General features: G+C 35.8%; 3 protein-coding genes across 5 annotated transcripts; 1 reads left to right on the top strand and 2 right to left on the bottom strand.

Moving 5' to 3' along the window:
- Positions 1 to 887: 887 nt before the first annotated feature.
- LOC132633109 (uncharacterized) lies at positions 888 to 5,083 on the bottom strand. Of its 2 annotated transcripts, none has more exons than XR_009579563.1 (2): positions 1,990 to 5,083; positions 888 to 1,023 (listed from the first exon to the last, which is right to left on the bottom strand). XR_009579563.1 is itself a non-coding variant. In XM_060349335.1 (2 exons), the coding sequence occupies exon 2, from the start codon at positions 3,735 to 3,737 to the stop codon at positions 2,484 to 2,486; it is 1,254 nt and encodes a 417-aa protein (XP_060205318.1). In that variant the 5' UTR covers positions 3,738 to 4,143; positions 4,382 to 5,083; the 3' UTR covers positions 1,990 to 2,483. The 2 variants fall into 2 exon arrangements, 1 of the variants encoding a protein (XP_060205318.1); XM_060349335.1 differs by lacking the exon at positions 888 to 1,023 and having other exon boundaries at positions 1,990 to 4,143; positions 4,382 to 5,083.
- Positions 5,084 to 6,730: 1,647 nt separating this feature from the next.
- LOC132633108 (ABC transporter I family member 17-like) lies at positions 6,731 to 8,987 on the top strand. The gene is made up of 4 exons (XM_060349334.1): positions 6,731 to 7,165; positions 7,256 to 7,579; positions 8,290 to 8,477; positions 8,587 to 8,987. Exons 1-4 carry the CDS (start codon positions 7,150 to 7,152, stop codon positions 8,839 to 8,841), a joined length of 783 nt encoding a protein of 260 aa, XP_060205317.1. The 5' UTR covers positions 6,731 to 7,149; the 3' UTR covers positions 8,842 to 8,987.
- Positions 8,988 to 9,531: 544 nt separating this feature from the next.
- On the bottom strand, positions 9,532 to 15,156 carry LOC132633107 (very-long-chain aldehyde decarbonylase CER3-like). 2 transcript variants are annotated; one of them, XM_060349333.1, is made up of 11 exons: positions 14,717 to 15,156; positions 14,396 to 14,616; positions 14,072 to 14,304; positions 13,734 to 13,953; positions 13,426 to 13,553; positions 13,004 to 13,254; positions 12,605 to 12,712; positions 11,864 to 12,070; positions 11,126 to 11,236; positions 10,517 to 10,690; positions 9,532 to 9,993 (listed from the first exon to the last, which is right to left on the bottom strand). In XM_060349333.1, the coding sequence occupies exons 1-11, from the start codon at positions 14,828 to 14,830 to the stop codon at positions 9,826 to 9,828; spliced, it is 1,935 nt and encodes a 644-aa protein (XP_060205316.1). In that variant the 5' UTR covers positions 14,831 to 15,156; the 3' UTR covers positions 9,532 to 9,825. The 2 variants fall into 2 exon arrangements, with proteins under 2 accessions (XP_060205316.1, XP_060205315.1); XM_060349332.1 differs by having other exon boundaries at positions 13,004 to 13,260; positions 14,717 to 15,153.
- Between the last annotated feature and the right edge of the window lie 8,141 nt (positions 15,157 to 23,297).

Raw genomic sequence — 23,297 nt, 5'->3', positions numbered from 1 at the left:
TACCCCGAAGCCCCACAGTGACTTCCCATCTCTTACAGAAAAGGAGCATAAGATATTTAAAGCTGTGATTAATACTTGAATAAATTATTGCAAGATAGAATTGTATATGACAGACAAATCCTTCACGAACTCCGCCTGTGTGAGCTCGCTCACATTGCCGGTCCCAAGCCCGGATAAAGGAGGAGGGTTGCCGAGGGTCAATCGGAAACAGCCTCCCTACCCAGGTAGGGGTAAGGCTGCGTACATCTTACCCTCCCCAGACCCCACTATTGTGGGATTACACTGGGTAGTGACCAAGACAAATCCTTCACGTGTAAATGCACAGAAGACAGAACAGCAATAGAGGTTGATCATTAGCAGGCAGATTGTTGAAACTACATTTACCCAGATCCTACAATATAGCAATACTTTTATCAAAAGAAATGCCAGTTGTATTAGGACAAGTACATAGTGATAATGCATGAAGCAGAAAAACTTAAAGACCAAGAGCCAAGCAATAAGGAAGAGAAACCTACAATATAGCCAGATGCATAAAAAACGAAATACTACAGTTTGCAGAGAAGATATGCATTTGTTCAGTTCTTAAAAGAAAATTCAAGTACTCAGAGCTAAAAGACAATATGTAGAGAGATAAGGAAAGAGATCAATTTTCTTCTGACCTTTTCTGTTTTCCGGTAGGTAAAGTTTGTCTTGGGAATAAATATTATCAGCAGTCTTCTGCTCTATGAGCTCATTTCTTTCTTTCCTTTTTCTATGTAAAGAATTTGAACTCATTTTTTAGACCAGCTTAACTGTCTAATTCTGTGATAACATCGGTCATTTTGAATATAGTAGCAATTATGCATGAAGGGGAGCCTTGGCGTAACTGGTAAAATTGCTGCCATGTGACCAGGAGGTCACGGGTTCGAGCCGTGGAAACAGCCTCTTGCAGAAATGCAAGGTAAGGCTGCGTACAATAGACCCTTGTGGTCCGGCCCTTCCCCGGACCCCGCGCATAGCGGGAGCTTAGTGCACCGGGCTGCCCTAGCAATTATGCATCATTAAATACAAATTAGCCAGAAAATAATGTAACCAAGTGATTAATAATACTGAAATATCATAAATAAATGCGCATTAGGTCAATCATGTTATTATATCACATGAATTTAATTTACTTCCATCAAATTTTTCAAAAAAAAAAAATTGACCATCTAGTGCATGAAAGCAATCAGACTACCAAAGTAAAGTGAACTTAGTCAATGAACCTAATTAATAAAACAAAAGACACTCAAAACTTTTTGGGAAAAGACTAAATGAAGCAGCAGTATATTGCAAGAACTCATACAAAATTTTGAGGCAATGGGGGGGAAAAGATTCTTGAACATCTGCCAAACCACTTTTGGTTAGTTAAGCAGTACCAAGATAATAACATTGTTACCAGTAAGTAAAAAGTGGACAGTTGGCCGCTATAATGTACTGGTAAAAAGCTCAATCATTTTTCCTTGAGATCCAACATTTATCCTCTCCTAACTACTAATTGATGTAATTGAAATGCATTTCCTCTTAGCTCCCGAGAAAGACGTTATATGAACTGCATTAAAAGGGTGTTGCGCAAAATGGGATATGCACTTGAAATGGATGTCCGAGTTAAGATATATATCTTTGATCCTCTAAAGCATGTCCTGCATAACACACCTTTGCCTATTCGCTCAGTGGAACTATAGATCACAGGATATTAACAATTTAATAACCACTTAAATGATCAGTTTTATGGATGCTTCAAATCAAGAACACAAAGTAAGTTTGTTATTGAAAGTCGAGCAGATGGTCAAGTCAGTTCGAGGAATATCAACTCAACATTTAGCATCATGGTTTATGAGAGAAAATTAAAAAATTCAAACTGTTCTGCGGTATACAATGAACACAGTAAGAAAAGATAAATACAAAAAAGTGGGTCACAGAACCAATGAACATCAATCTAGAACTAAAAATTGTAAGATATAAACCTACTGGTGAAAACGTGTTGTTAATATTGAGGTTCAATCAATCTTGATGTTGAAGATACACAGCATTTCTTGATCATCTAGTTTCACCTTTCTACTAAAGTCCTAGGCTACAGAATTATTCCTGCAAACTTGTGCCAAATTTTCTCTTTACTGTAAATTACAGGAGGGAGAATGCAGAAAATATCCAGAAAGAATTATGCTAATCATACAACAGCACAACCAGCGCGGGTGTTCCTTTCTTCAAGTCCCGTTCAGTGGTTGCTAAGAAATAGGGTGTTTCCAGGCAAAGTTAAGCCCTGTAGCAGGTAAGACAAAGATTCTGGGCTCCGTGCCTATCATCTTCAAGAGACAACATTGACCCCAAGAGTTGTTGACTGGTTCAAAAGGGCCACAAAAGCTGTAATGCTGCAGCTGCGCAGAAACCCTGAGAGGAACACTGCCCTTTGATCCAGTAGGGACCACAAATTCAACTGGAATATAACAAAGTTCACGTATGGCTTATTCTTCAAATGAGCGTGTACATATTTTTTCCAGCAGCAATGGCCAGTCTTCGCCAAGTTGTCGGGAGTTCAGCTCCATGGCAACCCTAAAATCTTGCAACGATATCAAGTTATTGGGAGCATGTTCTTGCATGACTTCTGAAGGTCTACTAATACTACTTATTTGAGAATGAAGACCAGGTCTGAGGCCGTTGACGAGCTTCATATGGGTCTGCTGCTTTTTGGTGTTGTTTATTCTAGGCTCATGCCCTGACCTTGCCCCAACAAGTTGAACACAAGATCGAATTAAACCTCTTAAGTAAGCATCTAATCCATTGTTCAACAAGTTGGCACAACTGCTGGCCACTCCTTCAAGGCCTTGTTCTGCAGCAATCTGCTCCATGCGTTCCCTCAGAGATACACTATCCAACAAAGCACCACAACTAGAAGAGGTAACACATTTACTATTTGTTGCCAAAGGCAACGCTTTACGTGCTCCACCAACACTAACAGGGCAAAATGGAACCCCAAGCGGAGCTTGGAGCTGGCTCCTTGCATGCATATCTTTCCCGTCATTTTTATATACTGAAACTGGACCTTCCTGTGATCTCTTTATTACAGAAAATCTAGCAGTTTCTTGACCAGATGCCTCCCTTTCATCATCAGCCTGCTGCAAGAGTCCTTGATAATGCTGCACAGCCCTCCGTGCATCAGGTGGATTGGTATCCCCATTCTCCATAACATCAAAACTTGATTCTGTCGCTGTCGGTTGTTGAATAGTGAAATTGGTCTTCCCGTTTTGACCAAGCACAGTACGGCGATCCCCAGTCCTACGATCAAGAAAGCTTGTTCTGGCCTTTCCAGGAGATAATGGGAGAATATCCCCATTAGACAAACCTGGTTGACTTGAAGCCTGGCTTGAGGAAACATGCAATCCATTTTGCTCATAAGCATCATTTGGGGACTCATTACTGCCAACTGCTGCACCAGGCTTCAAAGCATCAGTCTCCTGAGTTGGCGGTGGAACTTTTGCGCTACAAGCATTTCTCAAAATGGAACGAATGAACTGATTATGCAGTGGAATGTTCTCTCTGCCCAATATCCTAAGACAAAGCTTATTGAACTCAACCTTGCTTATTTTCAAACTCAATAACCTATTTAAGTAATAAAAGTACTGTTTAAACTTCTCAGGTCCAAGTTTCCTCACTAACTGAGCTTTCAGTTCAGCAAGATTGATTCGCGAATGCTGATGTGGCGGTTGCATGACTTGCATCTCTGTCAACACATAACAAGCAAAAGAGCACAAAATTTCCACTGTTTTCAAGTGTCACAACAAGTCAGAATACAAAATTAGGGTTTTCCCCAATTCCAAAAACCCATAGTGGAAACAAGATTGTATTCCTCCAATGGCAATTCAGGCAATGCTGAATCAAAACCCATATCCAAAATTCCAACTTGCAAGAGTATAACTATTGAAGGGGTTAAGACCCCAGCTAGAGATCCATAATTCTCAACTAACTCTCCCTCCAAAAATCCCAATCTTGAAAATTTTCAAATTCTCAGTACCAATCAAACTCCAACCTTAAAACCAAGAAAACCCCTCAATCTCTAATACCTCTCTGCAACTCCAAGTAAACCCAAAGACTTTATTTTTCCCAATTCAATTAAGTTCAAATTGCCTGTAAATTACAGGGCAAAACTTAATACAGACAAGAAAATGCCACCAGGTACCAAAAAAGTAAACTTTCAAAGCTTCCCACTTCAAGTTCAAATATATCCCACACAAAATTGGGATAAAAAGAAGAGATTTTTAAGCTTGAAGGGGATACTGAAATTAGAAAAAAGAAAATACAGGCTTTATTGAAATTCAAGATTCAAGAAAGTAGAGGGAAAACCCAAATGTTTTTCAACTCTTACTTGTTCATTGAAACCCAAATAGCTTCTTCTTCCGTTGCTCTACAAATTGCTTTGAATTTCAATTCAGTGTTCTATATCAAGAAACCAAGAAGACTCACCTTCAACACTCCCTCTTTCAGATCGCTCTTTTCCAATACTCTTATTTCGTTTGTGTGTCTGATCAGAAATAGCAATTTCTTTTTCTGTAAATTCTTCTACTTCTATTTTTCTTTCTTTCTTTCTTTCTCCATTACCAAACACAGCCTTAGTGTTTGACCCTTTCACGCGCTTTCTTCCTCGTACACTCTCACGCGCCCGGTAATTAAGGTTTCAAGGCGCGTTTGAGTTTTACAAATGTAAGTGCGCGTGGGTGTTTTTGTCTTATGATGATAGGTTTGATGAATTTTGCTAGTATTATGTCGTGGAAAAATAAAAAAGAGAAGTTTGTTTTGTAGGAAGAAGAACTAAAAGATTCTTTCTAAGTTAGAAAGATTGTTTTTTTTTTGGGGGGTGGGGGGGAAATGAACAATGCAAAGTTATTTCTTGGTATGTTAGTGATCATTGCACCATTCTTTTTCCTAGGTTTTTGAAGATGATGATGTAAAGTTGATAAAAAATGACTAGTGCTGGCATAAAAGGAAAAATGGAACAGAATTTTATGGAAAAAAAAAAAACAGAGAGAGCAGATAGTTTGACAAATAAGGAAAAGTCAATTTGACATTCTAGTTGGACTACGAAGGGAAACAGGATTCTAGGTTGTTTGTTGTATATACCAATTTCCCCTCATTGGGCACCTAGTACTAAAAATGTATTTATGTCTTCTTCTAAAAGAAAAGATATCTCTTCCTCTCCTTGTTTCTTTTGCGCCTGCGTGAGCTTGCTCACATAATAACAACTCGGTATAAATGTTACGAATTTATTGGCATAATTTATGAAATCTTTTCTACATAAGCTAGACATGGAGAGTTTGTTTATTCATAGATGAAGTGAGATTTTGGGATCTTTTGTCTGCTACAGACTACAAGCAGAGCGAGTCAGTTTTTCGTTAAACATGCATCACAGTTAGGGGTGAAGCTAGGCTTTTGGTTACGGGTTCGGTCAAACCTAGTAATATTTGTCTTAAGAAATTCATTTAATGTATACAGATTATTAATTTAGAATTCAGTAACTTAATAGGACTAGAATCCCGAATTCATAAATTTCAAGTCTTGACTCCGCCTCTGATTATTCATAGTCTTTGAATCTCACCCAACCAATAAACACTTGCAATTCCATCTCCAGCTGAGATCACTTGACCGATCTCATCCACTTTAAAATTTTGTGTAAAAGTTGCTAACTCGACGGAGTAGAGAAGGACTTTGCTGATTATAATAAGGTTGGTCTCACCTTTGTTCATCGAAAATGAAGGATCTAATTGTGGTTTATTCGGGACGATGCTACAAACTTCAGAAATAGAATGAAATCTGTGTCGGTTTCAAATTAATATAAATAAATAAAAAAGGAAGGGTTACAGGAAGTTGATAGCTAATGTAAAATTAGTTAATCGATTACTCCTCAAAATACATAATATTAGAATTAGATGAGCTTAAATGAAACGAGATAGATTGTGAGAATTCATAGACTTGACTTGAACTTGCTTAATTAGGGCTGAGACATAGTTATTATTGCAATATTAGAAGTATCATTAGCAATAATATCAACTAGGATTACCAAAAGTTTAAGGGAAACCTATCAGTCTCTTGTTTGAAGTTTATGTAGCATGCATGTTTCGCGTAGATTATATAGACCAGTTACGATTCTTAATAAAACGGAAAAAGGTCCAAATACGTCTTTGGACTATGCGAAATTGAGCAGATTTGCACTCTGTTAATACTTTAGCCCACCTATGCCCTTATTTTAAACGATTCCCCCATGTAACCTAATTATGAAATTAATTAATCGATCAATACCGGATCTTGACACGTGTCACAATTATGAGAGAACTAGACTTACACAACCCTATATGAATGGCTTATTTAGTCCAAGCGCATACTTTGAGGGCATTTTTGGTCCCAAACACATGTTTTGAGAGCATATCAATTTTAAGTTAATGAAACAATAGACAGTAGTGGCCAAAATCTGCTTGGACCAAACCCACCAACTTTCCTGTACATGTCCAGTCCAAACAAGCCCAAATACATGGCATGTCGCTCCACTCCATCAATTGACACACCAGTCTGCTGGTACACCACTAGATCCAGCAGACTACATCAAAGACTCCCCAAGTATTTAGCATTGTGTACTTAGTCATTTTACTATGACTCACTGTATCTCTCAAAATTTGTTTATTAGTAGCAATATTCACGTGATTTTAAAATCACAAGTACACTATGTCTACAGACAAAAGTGGCCGAATCAATTTTGTCTGAATCTGACAGACATACAACCATATAAGTAATACCCAAGTTGTTAAGACTTAAAAAGTGACAAATTGCAGAAAGGTCTTTTCCTCCCTCAGATAATGAGATTAGTCATCCCCAGACTTTACTACTAATGGCATAAAAGATTCTTTATTTTCAGATTTAGAAAGAGATTGCACTCTTTGACAAAACATCACCTATCGTTGAAAGTTACTTGTGTCAAGAATTTGTCCTAGTGCTTTGGTGGAAAGTGGGGAAGGTTGATTCTTTCCTCCATATAAATCTTCATTCCCACAGAACCAAAACACAAAAAAACTTCTTTCCTTTTCTCCTCTACTTGGTCTGCAGCTAAAGAGGTGTGTACTATCTAACAGCTTGACATTTCATACTATGGAAATTTTACCAGGTTAGTACAAAGTTAATTTCAAGAAAGCATTTTTCTTGAAGCAAAATTTCATCTTTTCTTGAAATTTGTTTGTGGTTGGTTTAATTATAGGAGCAAGAGAGCATCTTTTAGCGAATGAAAATGGGTTTGAAGAGAACCAAGAAATCAAGATTCAGGTAAGGGGTCTTACAAAGGTCTCAGAAAAGGGTGTTTCTATATTGAACAATGTGAATGTTGACATACCCAAAGGTATAATCATGGGTGTTATAGGCCCAAGTGGTAGTGGAAAGTCAACCTTCTTAAGATCACTCAATCGATTGTGGGAACCTCCTTCCCACACTGTGTTTTTGGATGGTCAAGATATATGTGATCTGGACGTGCTCACTCTTCGCCGTAAGATTGGCATGCTGTTTCAGCTTCCTGTTCTCTTTGAAGGTATGCTATTGCATTTCTAGAATTATACCAGTATTGTAGACAGATCCATCTTGTTGTGTAGATATTTTGTCCATCAGATGTTTGATGTTAGAACTTGCTATCCCTGCCTCTATTTTTGTGTTAACCGTGGTTTCGGGTCAACATGTGTGCATGTCGACTTATTCTACGGGTACTGCTACCTCCCACCAGCACCGGTGTTGTGAATCCGCTGTGATTTGAACCTGAGAGCTCGTGGTTTTCAACCCACTTCATTGACCTTTAGGCTATTCCGTTGGGTGCATAACTTTCTATCCTCTGCCCTGCCTCGTAGTGGTGGAGCCAGAATTTTTCACTAAGGGAATTCATAAAGTAAACATACTAAGAAGTCAAGGGATTTAACATCTACTCCTAGCTCCGCCCCTGCTGCTTTGTATGTTTAATCTAATGGAGTGGCAATGCTTCTGGCTTCACTTAATGATATCTAAGTCCTTCATGCCCCAAGGCTTTCCCTTCAGTGGTAAAATGGTAAAAGCCCGGGGCTTGGCGTGTGGGTTAGGTACACATCACAGGTTAGAACATTTGTGGTAGACAATAGCTTAGTGTTTAAGTGAACAAAGGTAGGGAGCAGTTTCATGGATTTCCCGGTTATTAAGAGAAGTCCTTTTTCAACATATATTTCAAGTTGTAGTTACTGTTGCTTGGTTAAGTGATCTTTGTGGAAAATCTTTCAGGCACTGTTGCAGATAATGTGCGATATGGGCCGCAGTTAAAAGGAAAGAAACTAATTGACAATGAGGTACACAAGTTGTTGACTCTAGCTGACCTGGACTCATCTTTCTTCAACAAGTCTGGTGGGGAACTCTCTGTTGGTCAAGCACAGAGAGTTGCACTTGCTAGGACCTTGGCTAATGAACCAGAGGTGATTTTAATTATACCAACATTTAACCAGTTTTGACATTAAGAATCTTCACTCGATTGACGTTAAATTTGAAATAGGAATCTGACTTTATGTTACCATATTCTGTAAGGTTCTGCTGTTGGATGAACCAACAAGTGCACTGGATCCAATATCAACACAGAATATTGAGGATGTTCTTGTAAAGCTGAAGAGGGAGCAGAATATGACTACTGTGATGGTTTCACATAGCATTAAACAAATAAAGAGAATAGCTGACATAGTATGCCTGCTTGTCAATGGGGAGATTGTAGAAATTTTAAAGCCTGATCAACTCTTTGAATCTAAACATCCCATGGCACAAAGATTTCTTGAACTCAGCAACTAAAAACTTCTCACCGTCCCAACCCTGTCTTTTCTGGATATCTTATGTTTTGTGTTTTTTATGCTTGGATGATGAAATCCAGCAAACCATTTCAGATGTGTAATAGTATTTTATTTATCATAAATATATCCTTGGGTAAACAACAATAAGATGTTTCTGATTTATCCTTGGCTTGAATGCCCTTCCTACAGAAAGTACATATCCAATCACCAATATGATTTTGAGTTTGAGATACATGTGATAACTTGTAGCAAGCCTACTTAGGTTGAGCATGTTTCGTTCTCCTTTTATTTGAATCAGATCTTGCTATGGGTTGATCGCGTAGCAGTCCATAGTGTGTTGTTCAGATTTACTAGTATGAATTGGTCATTTTGATACTGGGCTGGAGTCCAAAACCAGAAGCAGCAGCTTAGTACGAACAGCGTAGCTGCCAAACACCTTTGGCCAACTTTGATTTGTCATAAATTATACCCTCGGTCGTATTTGTGCAGATTGAATAGCAACGGGCCAAGCAGGTGCCAGTTTCCCCTGTTTAAAGACGCATCTAAGGTAAAAGTACAAGATATACAGCTATATAGATCGAGCAAGCAGTGCTTGTCTTGGTTGCAGATCAATTTCCAGCAGTAACATTATTTGTGTGATTTCTTCTTTTAGCAAAGCTCTATACATTAAAAGATAACATACATATATTCATCGAGTATTCATAGAAGAATTTCTTCAGATAATAACTCCGATATACCACGTATCAAATAGCAAATCTTGCCCGTCTCTGAAACTTGGCAGTAATCTGGTAGCTGAGATCCCATTCATTTTACATTAATAGTGATTCTGAGGAATTACAATGATATATACTGTAGTATATTTTCTATATTCAGCTTACAGAGCAGTGACTGGTGAAAGAATATTTGGAAGACTTTATATCTATGGACTTAGCAACGATCCAAACCTTTTAGGTTATGAAGGTGTGTTTAGAAGAATATGGTATTACTATCTTGAATTATACAACGGTTCCAACCCATGCTTTAATGCAGCATCCCACACAACATCAATCTGATCAACGTCGATAGCTCCAACCTCATGGTGTGTCCAACCTTCAAGAAGATGAACTAGCCCGCCCGCATGACAAGCATGAACTATGCCTCTTCCCATTGTATACTGGTGCAATACGGAAGAAGAGTGAGAATTCAGACAAACATGTAGGAAAAAAAAAAAAAAGGCAGTCTAGTGCATTAAGCTTCTGCTATGTGCAAAGTCCGGCGAAGGACCAGGCACATTGGGTCTAATTAAGCACACTTACCTTGCATTTTTTAAAGTTTCCGTGAATACAAAACATGTAACAGTGTCATAAAACTGATGCTACTAACAAAAGGAAAGGGACTAGCTTGTGCATGTGGTGAGGATTGCTCTGGTACCATGTTAAGATATAGACTTTGGCCTAACTCAACCCCAAACTAGCTCATGAGGCGATGATTGATCAAGACAAGATAAGGAGATAAACAACTATCCCTCCACCAATGTGGGACATTTAACATTCACTAACACAACACTATCTGCCGAAGTTTGGATTTCACACTAAATTATTGTACTGTTGGCTTACTATTACATGGTTTTCAAAAAAAACTGAAAGAGTTTTGGGTTGGGGGAGGGGGGGGGGGGGGGCATATGATCTGAATTATACCTCACAAGTTCCTAGGCCAGTGACATCTTTCGGGAGTCTCATTGCAGCTAACTTGCCATAGGTACAGTCTCTGCGAAAAGGAATGACAGGAGGAACCACAAACTGATAAAAATGAGTTCCTGATGGAGCCCAGCTCTGCTCTCTAGGGGTAGACCATTTTCCAATAATCCAAGTCTGTCATTTTCAAAAAATCATAAAGTTAATGAGCAGCAGAAACTACAGATAGTGGACACTCTTTGCTGAACTGAAAGAACTCAGTTCTGTTCACCCAGTAATAAACATTAATGTTTTTCTAACTATAAAAGTTGTTTGTTATCATTCTCTCTTTTAACCTATGAACTTAGCCTTAGCATTACATATTAATGGAAATGTTTCAGTTAAGTTCTGAAGGAGTTAGATTCCACCACACAAATATTCTTTTGTAGGGCAAAAACTTGATCTTAGCCTTAGCTCAGATTTTGTGTAAGCTGTAAACAGAATTCTAGGAAATCATTAGTTTTCTCCCTTAAAACTATTATTAAATGATTGAATATTGCCTCTGATTCCCAACAGTTGAGACTTTGAGTGGCACACATGTGAGTTCCTATTTGGTTATACTTGAAACATTACCTTACACTGTTTAGCTGCTTGGTACTTTGTCACTTGAACCAGATACTTCTGGCACTCAACAGGAGCTTCTATGTGAATTTTCATGAACCTCTCAGTGGACTGAGTGAGCATCTGAATCAGAAAACTACCCTTATTACAATGGAACATTATAAAGTTAATTATTGAAGAGAAAATTAAAAGGAAGAAGGGGCTTCTCCCACTTAATGACAATAGAAGATACTAACACTCTTGTATGTCATCCATTTACTTCACAAAGTAGGATAACCATAGATGTACTCATATAGCAGCTCATTTTTCCTTTTACATTCTTTTTCTAACGTTAGTCCTGCATATGTTTAGATATTTAGGTATCATAACATGGACAACAAGTTCATAATGCTTATGGGGCTTGCAATAAAAAGATGCACATGTAACCAGAGGCGGAGCTAGGATTTTGATTTATGGAGTCTAGATTCTAGAAAAGGCGGCTTACTAGGTTCTGGATAAATTATTTATACATATTAAGTGGAGTTTTAAACATCAATACAGGATATGTGCCAAAGCAATTAGGGTTCTGCCGAACAACACGCTTGTAGCTTTGCCCTTGCGTGTAACAGAGAAAATGATCATAACAAATGGAAGATCTTGTTAACGTATTCTGATGTGCTTACTGCTACAATTTTCTTGCTTTAGAAACCCGACAAACTTCTCTTGGTAAAGGAATAATTCAAACAACATCAATGATTTAGCAAATCTTACCAGAACCTTGACTCTTCGACGAGCAAGGTAGAGTGCAATGGCCCTTCCAAGCTTAGAAGTAGCACCTGATAAGAAGACCTCATTCACATCTCGAGGAATCTCATTTAAGATCACAGCAGCTGTCAAGGTGTTTCCATGGACTACTCGGACTCTGAGGTTCGGATGCTTGTTGACAAAGAGTGTCCCACCACCATTTAAACCTTCATTCTGCAGTAAGTTTCTTTCATAAACAACATGAACAGTAACTGGAAATCGAAACTACTGCTCCTTCAAACCAGAAAAAAACTTGGGAAGATCCCAGCGATACACGATCTACGAATAACTTTATTTTGTGTCTCACACAACTAACATTAGTTGTATGAAGCTTTTCTTTTGTCGCACAAGTTGGTGGACCCCATCTTACATTTTTGGGTCCACGAACTTGTGAGACAAAAAGATGCCTCACATAACTAGTGTCAGTAGTGTGACACAAAATAAAAAAAATTCATGATCTACTAATAAGTGTAATTATGAGCTATTCCAATTCTGAATACTATTATCACATTCCTTCATTTTGAAGGTTTTCGAGTCTAAAACCACTAGCAAAAAAGCCTCAGATTCTAGCAAGAAACACCTAACCGAATGTTGTCATGTAGATGCTCGTTGTACTTAAGTAGATAGCAAAGACTATGAGGACTCTGAAATCGTTGAATATTAAAGAGACGATAGAAAATTAGAAACAGGAAATAAAATGAGACTGACCTTATTTAGTGCAGCAAGGCTGATGACTTTGATACCGAGTCTATCAGCCCTAAGAATGGCTTCTTCAATGAGCTTATTTATTCCTTCTGCAGCAAAGGGCAAGAAATACTGCAACATAATATATGTTTTAGACGCTAGAAATGGAATGTAAAAGATATGCGTGCTCAGAATCAAACAGCTTGGGAATTCATTAAGGCATTATCCTTTGAACATTTCAACAAGTCAGAGCAAGGAATCATTTCTTCTTCTTCTTTTTTTTTTTTTTTTTACTTTGGCTGTGCCAACTTGTTACTCATTTTCTTGCAGATAGACACATCTGCTCTTGCATAGAATTTCAAAAATTCTGAAAAACCACTCGATATTAAACAGTAACTAAGGAAAAAGTAAAAACACATATACCTGAAAACCAGCCCTGGGCACAACCCAAGTTTGGTTGAGTTTCCCTCTTATGTTGTAAAAACTGAATAAGAGAGTCTTGGACTTCAGCCACATAATAAGCACGACCACAAAGGTAAAAGGCCACATCGGTAACAAGAAGAGCCTTGTGGAGAAAGGCACTGAGCTGAATGACCGGAAAACAAATGGGGCATGCATCGATGACATAATATCAACAATATGCGCGAGAAACACAAAATCTGGTGCTCTTTCATCTGCACCTTCATGAAGGGGAACCATCTCAGGAAACATAAAAGGTCAAATAAAACATGAAACCTACTTCAACTCATAAATTCAAGAAACTACAAACACCTATGGAAGGATTATTAGTTTGAAGGAAGATAATAATAGACCCGCCTACCCCGAGGTGGAAAGAGTAAACTCACTTGTCCTTGAACTTATTTCTTTTTGAAGGTTCCAAGATGCAGTATTTAAAGTATTTCCCAACATATCATAGAGAGGCATGAAGAGGCAGAAATTTGTCTTCATTTCCTGATGGTGTAGACTGTGGTATCTGCAAGAATGTGACGAGAAGAAAGTGGAATAACATTGAACTTGTCAAACATGATTGGGAAGGAAAGTTCATTTTAACCAAAAAAAAAAAAAAAGAATATTAGAAGTGATTTCTTAATCTAGATGCTTAAGATAACATATATTAGATGTTGCATCAAACAAAGTCAGTTATGGAACTTACGATGGGCAGTAAATAACATATCTAAGTAGTGGAACGCGCTGGTAGAGACCACGAGGAAAGATCTCAACATTGCTGTGTCCCAAACATCTTAAGAAATCAAATGCCAGAACATAAACGTACATAACGCTTATTGATCCGTAACCAATAAATGCAGTGCCCAGGGTTGGAATTCCTTCAACCACACAGAGCAAAAGATGTTCCAGAAATGTTGCATGTCCAGCTGCACCACAAAAAAAAAAAAAATGGTTAAAGAATAAGTTAGTATGACATTCTTTTTAGGATAGACAAAAGGAAAGTATGACACGCATAAATTGGTACAGAGGGAGTAGTTACTTTACCAGTAAAGGGGTGTGTAATTTTAGACTCGTGATGCTGCCAGTGGTACAAAGGAAAGAGAAGAGGGGAATGCAATAATCTGTGCAGCCAATAGAACAGTGGCTCTGAGATCACTATATGAATTATAATACAAGAAATAACCCCTCTTACATCCCAGAGGGGAATATTGGCCAGTGAAGGGAAGTTCAAGTAGACGAACGCTGCAACAATCGCTTGAAGTATAAGGAAGTTATCCCTGTTGGAAAAAAAACACACACACACACACACAGAACATTAATCTCCATTTGGATAAGTGGAAAAAGGATGGAAATAAAAAGAATTCATACCAATGCCATTCATTATCAATTTGCTCAAAATCTGTGCCTTGCTGAGACACACGTCGTGTGCGATTTAGATATAACATATTATTGTAAGTGCTCCATAGCTGATGAACTAGGCCTCTCAGAGCACACAAGATAAGAACATGCAAGCACCAGATGTCCTCCATGCTCTCTTTCCAATACATAGAATGTATAAATTTTGCAAGAAATGGTCCATATAACAAATACTGCATGTCACAAATGAAATTATATCATAAATCCAAAATAAATCAAGATTGATGAACATTTATAAGTAGTTGCAAAAAAAAAAAAAAAAAAGGTCCATGCCTTGCAATTGCCTATGTTTTTCCATGGCCAGGCAAATAAAGGTGCATCGGTTTTTCTCAACAAACAATCACTTCCATCCTCCACTACTTGAACTCCCTCATTCTGTTTCTCCATGTTACTATTAATTGCTCTAAAAGAAACAAAGAATATAACAGTATCCCAACTGAGTGGTAACAGTATATATAAGAAAGACAAATGTGGGAATGAAGACAAAAAAAGGGAGGAAAAACTCTTTTCTAATTGGATCCTGCAACCCTTTTCTTATCTGCTTTTGTTTTTACTCGTATCACTCAGTACATATTGATGTTATATATATAGAGGCCAAAACTCTAAAGCGGGTGTTTTGGCTAAAACTAGTCAAACTGGCTTATAAGCATAATTTGGTTTGTCTATGCATTGTAAACAAATTACAAATCGAAATCAGTCAAAAGTCATAAGTTGGTCACCCCTAACTTATGATTTTCCAACTTATAAGCACTTTTAGTTTGATCACGATTTTTACTATTTTATACTTAATATTTTTTCCAAAACAAAATCCTTAACTTTCTCTCCACTCCATATTCGTGGTTCGTCCTTTTGCTTATATAGATACTTTGAAATTTATAATTTTTATTTAAGAAATTACGAATAGTTAGCCATTTTATCAAAAGAACAGTTTGTCAATGCCTTTTTATCTAACACATCAATAGCTTATGGGTTATCAATTTCAGCACTTTCATTCAAATACATAACTACTTATTATAAAATTAATTCCTAACACTTGAAGCTTAGTCTCTACGGACTAATAGTTACATTTCGCAGTTTATAAAAAAGGCTCCTTTGTTTTATGCAATTAATTGGCACACAAGGGTGAATATGCCAGATCATACCGAAAAATAAATAAGAAAAAGATGTAGAAAACAAAATGGTTAGGAGACTGTTGGTAGATTGCAGTTGGGATGTGGATCCCATTGGCTATCACTGTAAAGTTTAATTAGCTAATGACTTTTTTATACTTGATTGTTGTGGACTAAAACACTCTACCTATCTTTATGTTTTTGTAATATAGTGTCTTAAGTGGTATTATTAGGTCAGTACTTTTTGAATTGATTTCGTGTGGATGTAAGGACAATAAATTGTAGAGGGAGCCAAAAGCCCAAATGTACTTCTTACCTGACAGCCTCACAAAAGTTGAGTGCTTTTGTAGGATGATGTTACATAATAGAAACATGTTTTAACAAAAAAGCAATTGGGGCATGGTGGATTCATGGGTATCGTATGCCAATGTCCATCACTTAATGTTTTCTTGGGTACTCCTCAGTGGCGGATCCAGGATTTTGTTCAAGCGGGTTCAAGTTACAATGAACCACGATAGTTGTCGATAATAATAATTATCATATTTTTTCTATTCCCATAATACCCCTGAAAAATGTTGTTTTGAGGTGGTATTTTATAATTCTAAAATAAATGGAGAAGTAATTTAAAAAGGAATAGTTTTGAGGTGTTCAATTTAAAAAGGAATAAATAATTAGACAAAACATATATCAAGTTTTTATAAGATTGAGATTTTCCACATATCTTCAATTAAATTGTTAAGTATTACTCCTATAAATAACAATAAAAATGTAGCAATTTTGGAAAACAATAAAAAAATATATAGTAAAATAATAAATAAAAACACACTAACCTGTATAACAAGGAAGAAGAAAAAAATACACAACTTTGTAGATTACAAAAGAATTTAAACCAAGTACAATAACAAGTAGTACTATTTTAGAGCTATAAATATATAATCTCAATTATTATTAACAATTTCAATATTAAACTTGAAAGGAAAATTGAACTAAAAGTATTACTACCGCTACTCCCTCGGACTAGGTGTCTAGGACTATAATGGTGTACATGTATAAATGAATCCGCTAGCCAACTCGTGACTTTACTACTATATAGAAGCATCAGTTGGGGTGCTTTTTCGTTGTCCGTTGTGGGCCATTAAAAAAAAAAAATTTGGGCCCCAAATTAAACAGGCCCATAAAAAAAAATTGTAAAAAAAAATATATAGTAGTAATATATCCGTTCCAATTTAATTAAAAAAAATTGTGGGCCCCATATATATTAAAAACAACAACTAATATTAAAAAAATAGTGCAAATTAATAATGTCCAAACAACAAGTGCACCCCATATTAAAAAATCAAACAATATTCATGTAATTTTCAAAGTATCTCATTAAGTTAATAATGATGGATTCATTGCCACGTGCGTATTCGTAGCAAACACTAATATAATAAAGTTTTAAATACGGAGCACAAACTACAATGTTATATTAATCGTGTTTTGAACATAGTATCCCATATTGACAAAATCAAGCAATATATATATATATATATATATATATATATATATATATATATATATATATATATATATATATATATATAAAAAGTGAATCCCATATTAAAAAAACAAACAATGTCAAAAAAAAAGTGCAAAAAAAATTTGTGGGCCCCATAATTCTAATATATATATATATATATATGCATAAAAATAGTGCAAATTAATAATGTCCAAAAACAAAGTGCACTCCATATTAAATATATATATATATATATATATATATATATATATATATATATATATATATATATATATATATATATATATATATAATTGTGGGCCCTTCTATATAGTAGTAATATATCTGTTCCAATTTAATTTTAAAAAAATTGTGGGCCCCATATATATTAAACAACAACTAATATTACAAAAATAGTGCAAATTAATAATGTCCAAAAAAAAAGTGCATCCCATATTAAAAAATCAAATAATATTCATGTAATTTCCAAAGTATCTCAGTAAGTTAATAATGATGGATTCATTGTCACGTGCGTATTCGTAGAAAACACTAATATAATAAATTTTTAAATACGGAGCACAAACTACAATGTTATATTAATCGTGTTTTGAACATAGTATCCCATATTGACAAAATCAAGCAATATATATATATATAAAAAAAAAAAAAGTGAATCCCATATTTAAAAAAACAAACAATGTAAAAAAAAAGTGCAAAAAAAAATTGTGGGCCCCATAATTCTAATATATATATATATATATATATGCATAAAAATAGTACAAATTAATAATGTCCAAAACAAAAAGTGCGCTCCATATTAAAAAATTAAACAATATTCATGTAATTTCCAAAGTATCTCATTAAGTCAATAATGATGGATTCATTGCCACGTGCGTATCAATCCATTAGTCGGAGCAAATGAAATTGCTTTTCTTCAAAAAGTTAAGTAGTCAAACCATACAGTTTTTTTTTTTTTTATATTAGCCTGAGATCTAATCTCGATATTAAATTGTTGTATTTGCTATTCGTCATGTCATTTATTTGTTATGTTCACTAAAATAAATATACTTAAAATATTTATATTTTAAAATAAGATAGAATTTAATTACTTCTTTATTTTTATTCTTACTCTAATAAATGTGAAAAGAGATTAATGTCGTAAAAAAATATATATTAAATTGAGATCAAATAATGAATAAGGTAAATTAGTCAAATTACAATCCTAATCGACGTTTTCTTAAAAAACCATGCAAAAGACAACATGACAAGTAAAATGAGCTAAACCGAGAATATTTATCAAAAATTAAAAAATAGTATTTTTTCGTTTAAATAGAAAATCAATTTCTACTTTGTTTCGTCTTAAACATGTAAAATTAATTTAATAATTTGAATTAGAATTATCCAAATCAAAATTTGGTAAAAAGGAAAATAGTTTCCTTTTAAACAAGTCTTCTCTTTTAAAAAATATTAATAAATTTGCCGATTTTGTATTCGTAGCAAACATTAATATAATAAAATTTTAGATACGGAGTACAAACTACAATGTTATATTAATCGAGTTTTGAACATCATATATACTCTCTCTCTATATATATATATAATCACTATTCAAAGACAACTACATACACATAAATGCACTATAATCTAAAGTGTTGGGCCCGTGCGCAGCACGGGCATAGGCCGTCTAGTTTTAAACTAAAAAGTACAGAGATTTCGACTATACCGAGGCTCGATCTCAGATCGATTCGTTATAAATGATCCCGCTAACCAACTTAGCTAGGCTTTTTCACTGTTGCAAGAGGGTTCATTTCATTTATATATACGTTTTTCAATGAATTAATACATGTAAAAGGTCAAAACATTGAGTGAAGTGGGTTCAGTTGAATCCCCTTGATCCAGTGTAGGTCCGCCCCTGGTACTTCTTTCCGAAATTCACTGACACACTAATTTGGATTCACGTCGAATAAAGTGCTTTATATTGAGTAGTTCTCTATTTTCAAGACTCAAATCCAAAATTTCAAAAATTGAGTATCTCAATCGTTCAACAAATATTTCTTAGGGGTTCATGCATCACTATTATTTGAGGCTACTGTTAGAAGCGTTTGGAAAGAAAACTTCTTTAAGTTATCTGACTTTCCGTTAATATTGGAGTAGCACTTGGCACTTAGCACTTGCTCACTGGTTCCAGCACTTGTTCCCTCCTTTTTTTTTCCCCCCTGATATTCTTGTTGAGAGAATATGGATAATGTGTTATAGCCCGTATTTTGTACGTTCGGATAATTCAAGATAATTGCCAGAAGTTAAGGGCAAGGCCATATTTTGATCTTGTTTAATACACAAGTTGCTTATGAAAATTATTGATGTGGAAATATTGAGAAAGGCTAAGGGTAAAAAGGGAAATTCGCAAAGGGGTTCATGGTAATATTAAGGAAGGCTAGGGGCAAAATGGGAATTTCACAAAAAAGCTCAAGAAAGTTCTTGAAAGGGGCCACATGGCCGTCCAAGTTGAAGTGGGCCTTGGCCCACATGGATGAATTATGTGTGTGTGTGTGTGTGTATATATATATGACTTATTAGTCATATTTATCATTACTTAGAAAATTCAAGAAGTTTGGAGAAGAAGAAAAAGAAAGAGAAGGAGCCATGTTCGGCCATGGCTATCAAAAAATTTGTTCCATGGAGTTGATCAAGAAAAAATATTTTCTTCTAGTAGTCCAACTAATTTGAAGGCCCTAATTAACATGGAGTGGTTGTTGGAGCAATAAAACCATTCATCCTTGCAAGGCACAACTCTAGCCAAGTTGAAGAGCTAAGTGGAAAAAGTAAGGTTTGATCCTCTTTTATATGTTATGGATGGTTTGTATATGTTGTAGAGTGAAGAAATGGATGAAATTCATGAAAGTGTGGATGCTATGTTGTAGCCGTGTAAGTTGGTGCTTGGCCGTATATGTGTTGTGTTGTGTTGTGTAGATATGATGAGTTGATTTTATTTAGTGCTTTGATTGTTGTGGTTGTGAATTCCATGATGAAAATGAAGGTTGGATGAATTGAAATGAAGTTGTAATCGTTGAGAAATTATTGGAGGAATTAATATGATTCTAATATGGTTTCTTGTAATTATAAGAGTAATGTTGTTAGTGTGTGAATTATTGGTATAGTTCATGAATTGAAGGAAGGAAATGTGTTGTCATTGTTCTTGTTAAATTTGGAAGGTTTCGGGTGAAGTAATATGTTGATTGGGTTGTTTGGAATATTATGTGAATTGTTTGAAGTATTCTTGAACCATGTTAAGATGATTTCGGATTAATACTTGAATATGGGATCATTGGTGTTAACTTGACTATATGTGATTGAATTGGATATAAATGAAAGGTCGTTGAATTATGTGACAAGGGTTGTTAATGTTAGAATATATTTTGGATTGATTGTTGAAGTTGTTAGTATGATTGTGGGTATTGTTGTTGATAATTTGGCCGAGTTGAATTCTCGGATTGTTGTTGATAAATTGGCCGAGTTAGATTCTCGGGGATGGTGTATTTACAGGGGAAGTGCTGCCGAAATTTCGGCAGGTCATAAGTGAATTTATTTGAAAGACTAAGACAAGTGTGTATGACGACAAATCTAATGATTGTGTGAATTCTTTTGAATGTAGACTAGCAAGCTTGGATAAATAAGCGTAGCCAATAGGACGTAGAACAGGTATGTAAGGCTTACCCTTTCTTTCTTTTGGCATGATCCTTATGAAACGAGCAGATGACGTATATGTATGGTTTCAAAGAAATTTCTATTCTTAGAGACACTAGGATGGCTAATATTCTTGACTTCCATAAGCCATTTCATATGGTTTTGATGAGTATCCATGATGTCCGAAGGTCTACTTGATATGTTTCCGAATGGCATTCGAGAGATAAGTGATATGACTAATGTCTTGATTTTCAAATGATAGCACGTTTGAGTATTCCATTGAGTCTTTGATATATTTTGATACATACATATGGTTCCAAAAGCTCTATTTGATTTGATCCATAACGATATTCGAAAGGTACTTGATATGATTATTGCTTTGGTTTTCCAAAAATAGCTTCTGAAACGTTCGTAGAAGGTTCTGTACTAAAATGTCCATAACTTTCTTATACTAACTCGGATTGACTCGAAACGTGGTTATGATCTTATTCTATGTCCTCTTAACGCTGTTATTCGTTGCTAGTCTCATCTTATAATAATTGCTCCTTCAAGGTGGGACAAAGCCATGATGATTATTCCATAATATATTCGGAGGTTACCGACCTTACGTCACTCCGATGGAGACATAACATTCTTTGGGCTCTCCTGCATGCTGCTTACATGATATATGTATATGATGTATGTATATGATACATGCACATGATATATGTATATGGGGTAAGGGGAAAGGTGAGGCGCTATAGACGCATAGCCACCTGATCAGTTGGTATAATATGATATCGTCCCGGACGCGGGATATATAGATAAATGGATCGGGCTGCACGTTCCGCAGCAATATAATATATATAAATGGATCGGGCTGCACGTTCCGCAGCAATATAATATATATAAATGGATCGGGTTGCACGTTCCGCAGCAATGTAATATATAAATGGATCGGGCTGCACGTTCCGCAGCAATGTAATATATAAATGGATCGGGCTGCACGTTCCGCAGCAATATAATAAATATATATATGGATCGGACTGCACGTTCCGCAGCACTATAATAAATATATATATGGATCGGGCTGCACGTTCCGCAGCACTAAGCATGCGTGGTACCCGCCAAAAGGCACTCATATGTACAGGTTGCTCTTTTATCTCACGATATGCTCTACATTTCCTTCGTGTCTTTATTCATGCTATGTATCCCTCGTATGTTATTATTCATGCCTTACATACTCAGTACATTACTCGTACTGACGTCCCTTCTTGTGGACGCTGTGTTTCATGCCGCGCAGGTACACCCAGATGGGTAGAAGCCATTAGAGAAGATGTTCCAGCGAAGTTGGCAAGCTCCATTTGGCCCTGGAGTGTTGCCGGGTCAGAGTATTATGCTATAATGTCTTGGTTGAAGTTAGAAACTTTGCTGACAGAGTCGTGAGTATGGGATGCCAGTTTTGTAAGCGGCTCCATCAGCCGATGTGTCTTATTGTATTATGATTACAGAATATACTTGATCTGAGTACAATGAAAGAAAAGTTTCTGAAGGCCTTACTATGTATTTCATTCTTACTTGATTTAAAGGTCCAAAGAGATTATGTATGTAATAAGAGTCAGCTGGTTCGCTCTGCTCCGAATATGGGGTCGGGTGCCCATCACACCCTAGTAAGATCAGGGTGTGACATAATGCAATCTATATATTCATGAGTTCAATGAATATAATATTTTCAACACGAAATATAAAGACATAAATGAAAACTCATTGATAATTTTGTAAATATTAAATTTTGAATAGCTTTAGTAAATGACTCAAATTTGACCATTTATTATCTCCAAATATTTTCTATCTCGGATGATTTGCAAGGCTATTATCAACACTATCATGTCAGACGTTCTACTTCACTCGTATTCTTCTCAAAGAGCATTTACCATTTGTGACGACTTAAACTTGGTTTTTTCTCTTCTTTTTCCAGCTTTATTCATTTCATTTTTATCCTTTCAATTTGCGGTCCTTGAAAATTTAGAGAAAACATTTTCTATTCCAACTGAAAATCTGAATAGAAAAAAGTGACCGTACAAAGATCTCATGTATTTTATTTACATATCTATTATGTTATTTCTTGCTGATCTCTTGTGAAATGAAAAGATCATATAACTAAAATAATATTTGTAAAAGACTACAAAATCAAGTTTCCCGAAATTTACTTTCCTAATTATTGTGACGCGAAGTCTAATTACTTATCCCCTCAAGTTTAATTCTGACCTTTGCAGTGAACTATACTATAAATTTCCTTACATGACATATAATAGGGAAGGACATGGAAGTGGGTAGGGCTAAATTGAATTAGTAGCTAGCGGGGTGGGCTAGGGCCTAAGCAGTAGCCATCGCCATTTCAGATTTGAACAACTTAATTATTCTGCCATTTAACAAAACAACATTTTTTGCTCATGTTAAGAATGAAACTAAAGGGAAATAACATAGAGCCCGTTTGGATTAGCTGAAAAAAGTGGTTTTTAAGCATAAATGCTTAAAGTGATTTTTAAGTGCTGAAAGTTATTTTATAAATAAGCAGTTACGT

The sequence above is a fragment of the Lycium barbarum genome, chromosome 3 (assembly GCF_019175385.1).
Source record: "Lycium barbarum isolate Lr01 chromosome 3, ASM1917538v2, whole genome shotgun sequence".
In the NCBI taxonomy this organism is placed as follows: domain Eukaryota; kingdom Viridiplantae; phylum Streptophyta; class Magnoliopsida; order Solanales; family Solanaceae; genus Lycium; species Lycium barbarum.
Note: the sequence above shows the minus strand (reverse complement) of the source record. Positions and strands in the feature narration are given on the sequence as shown.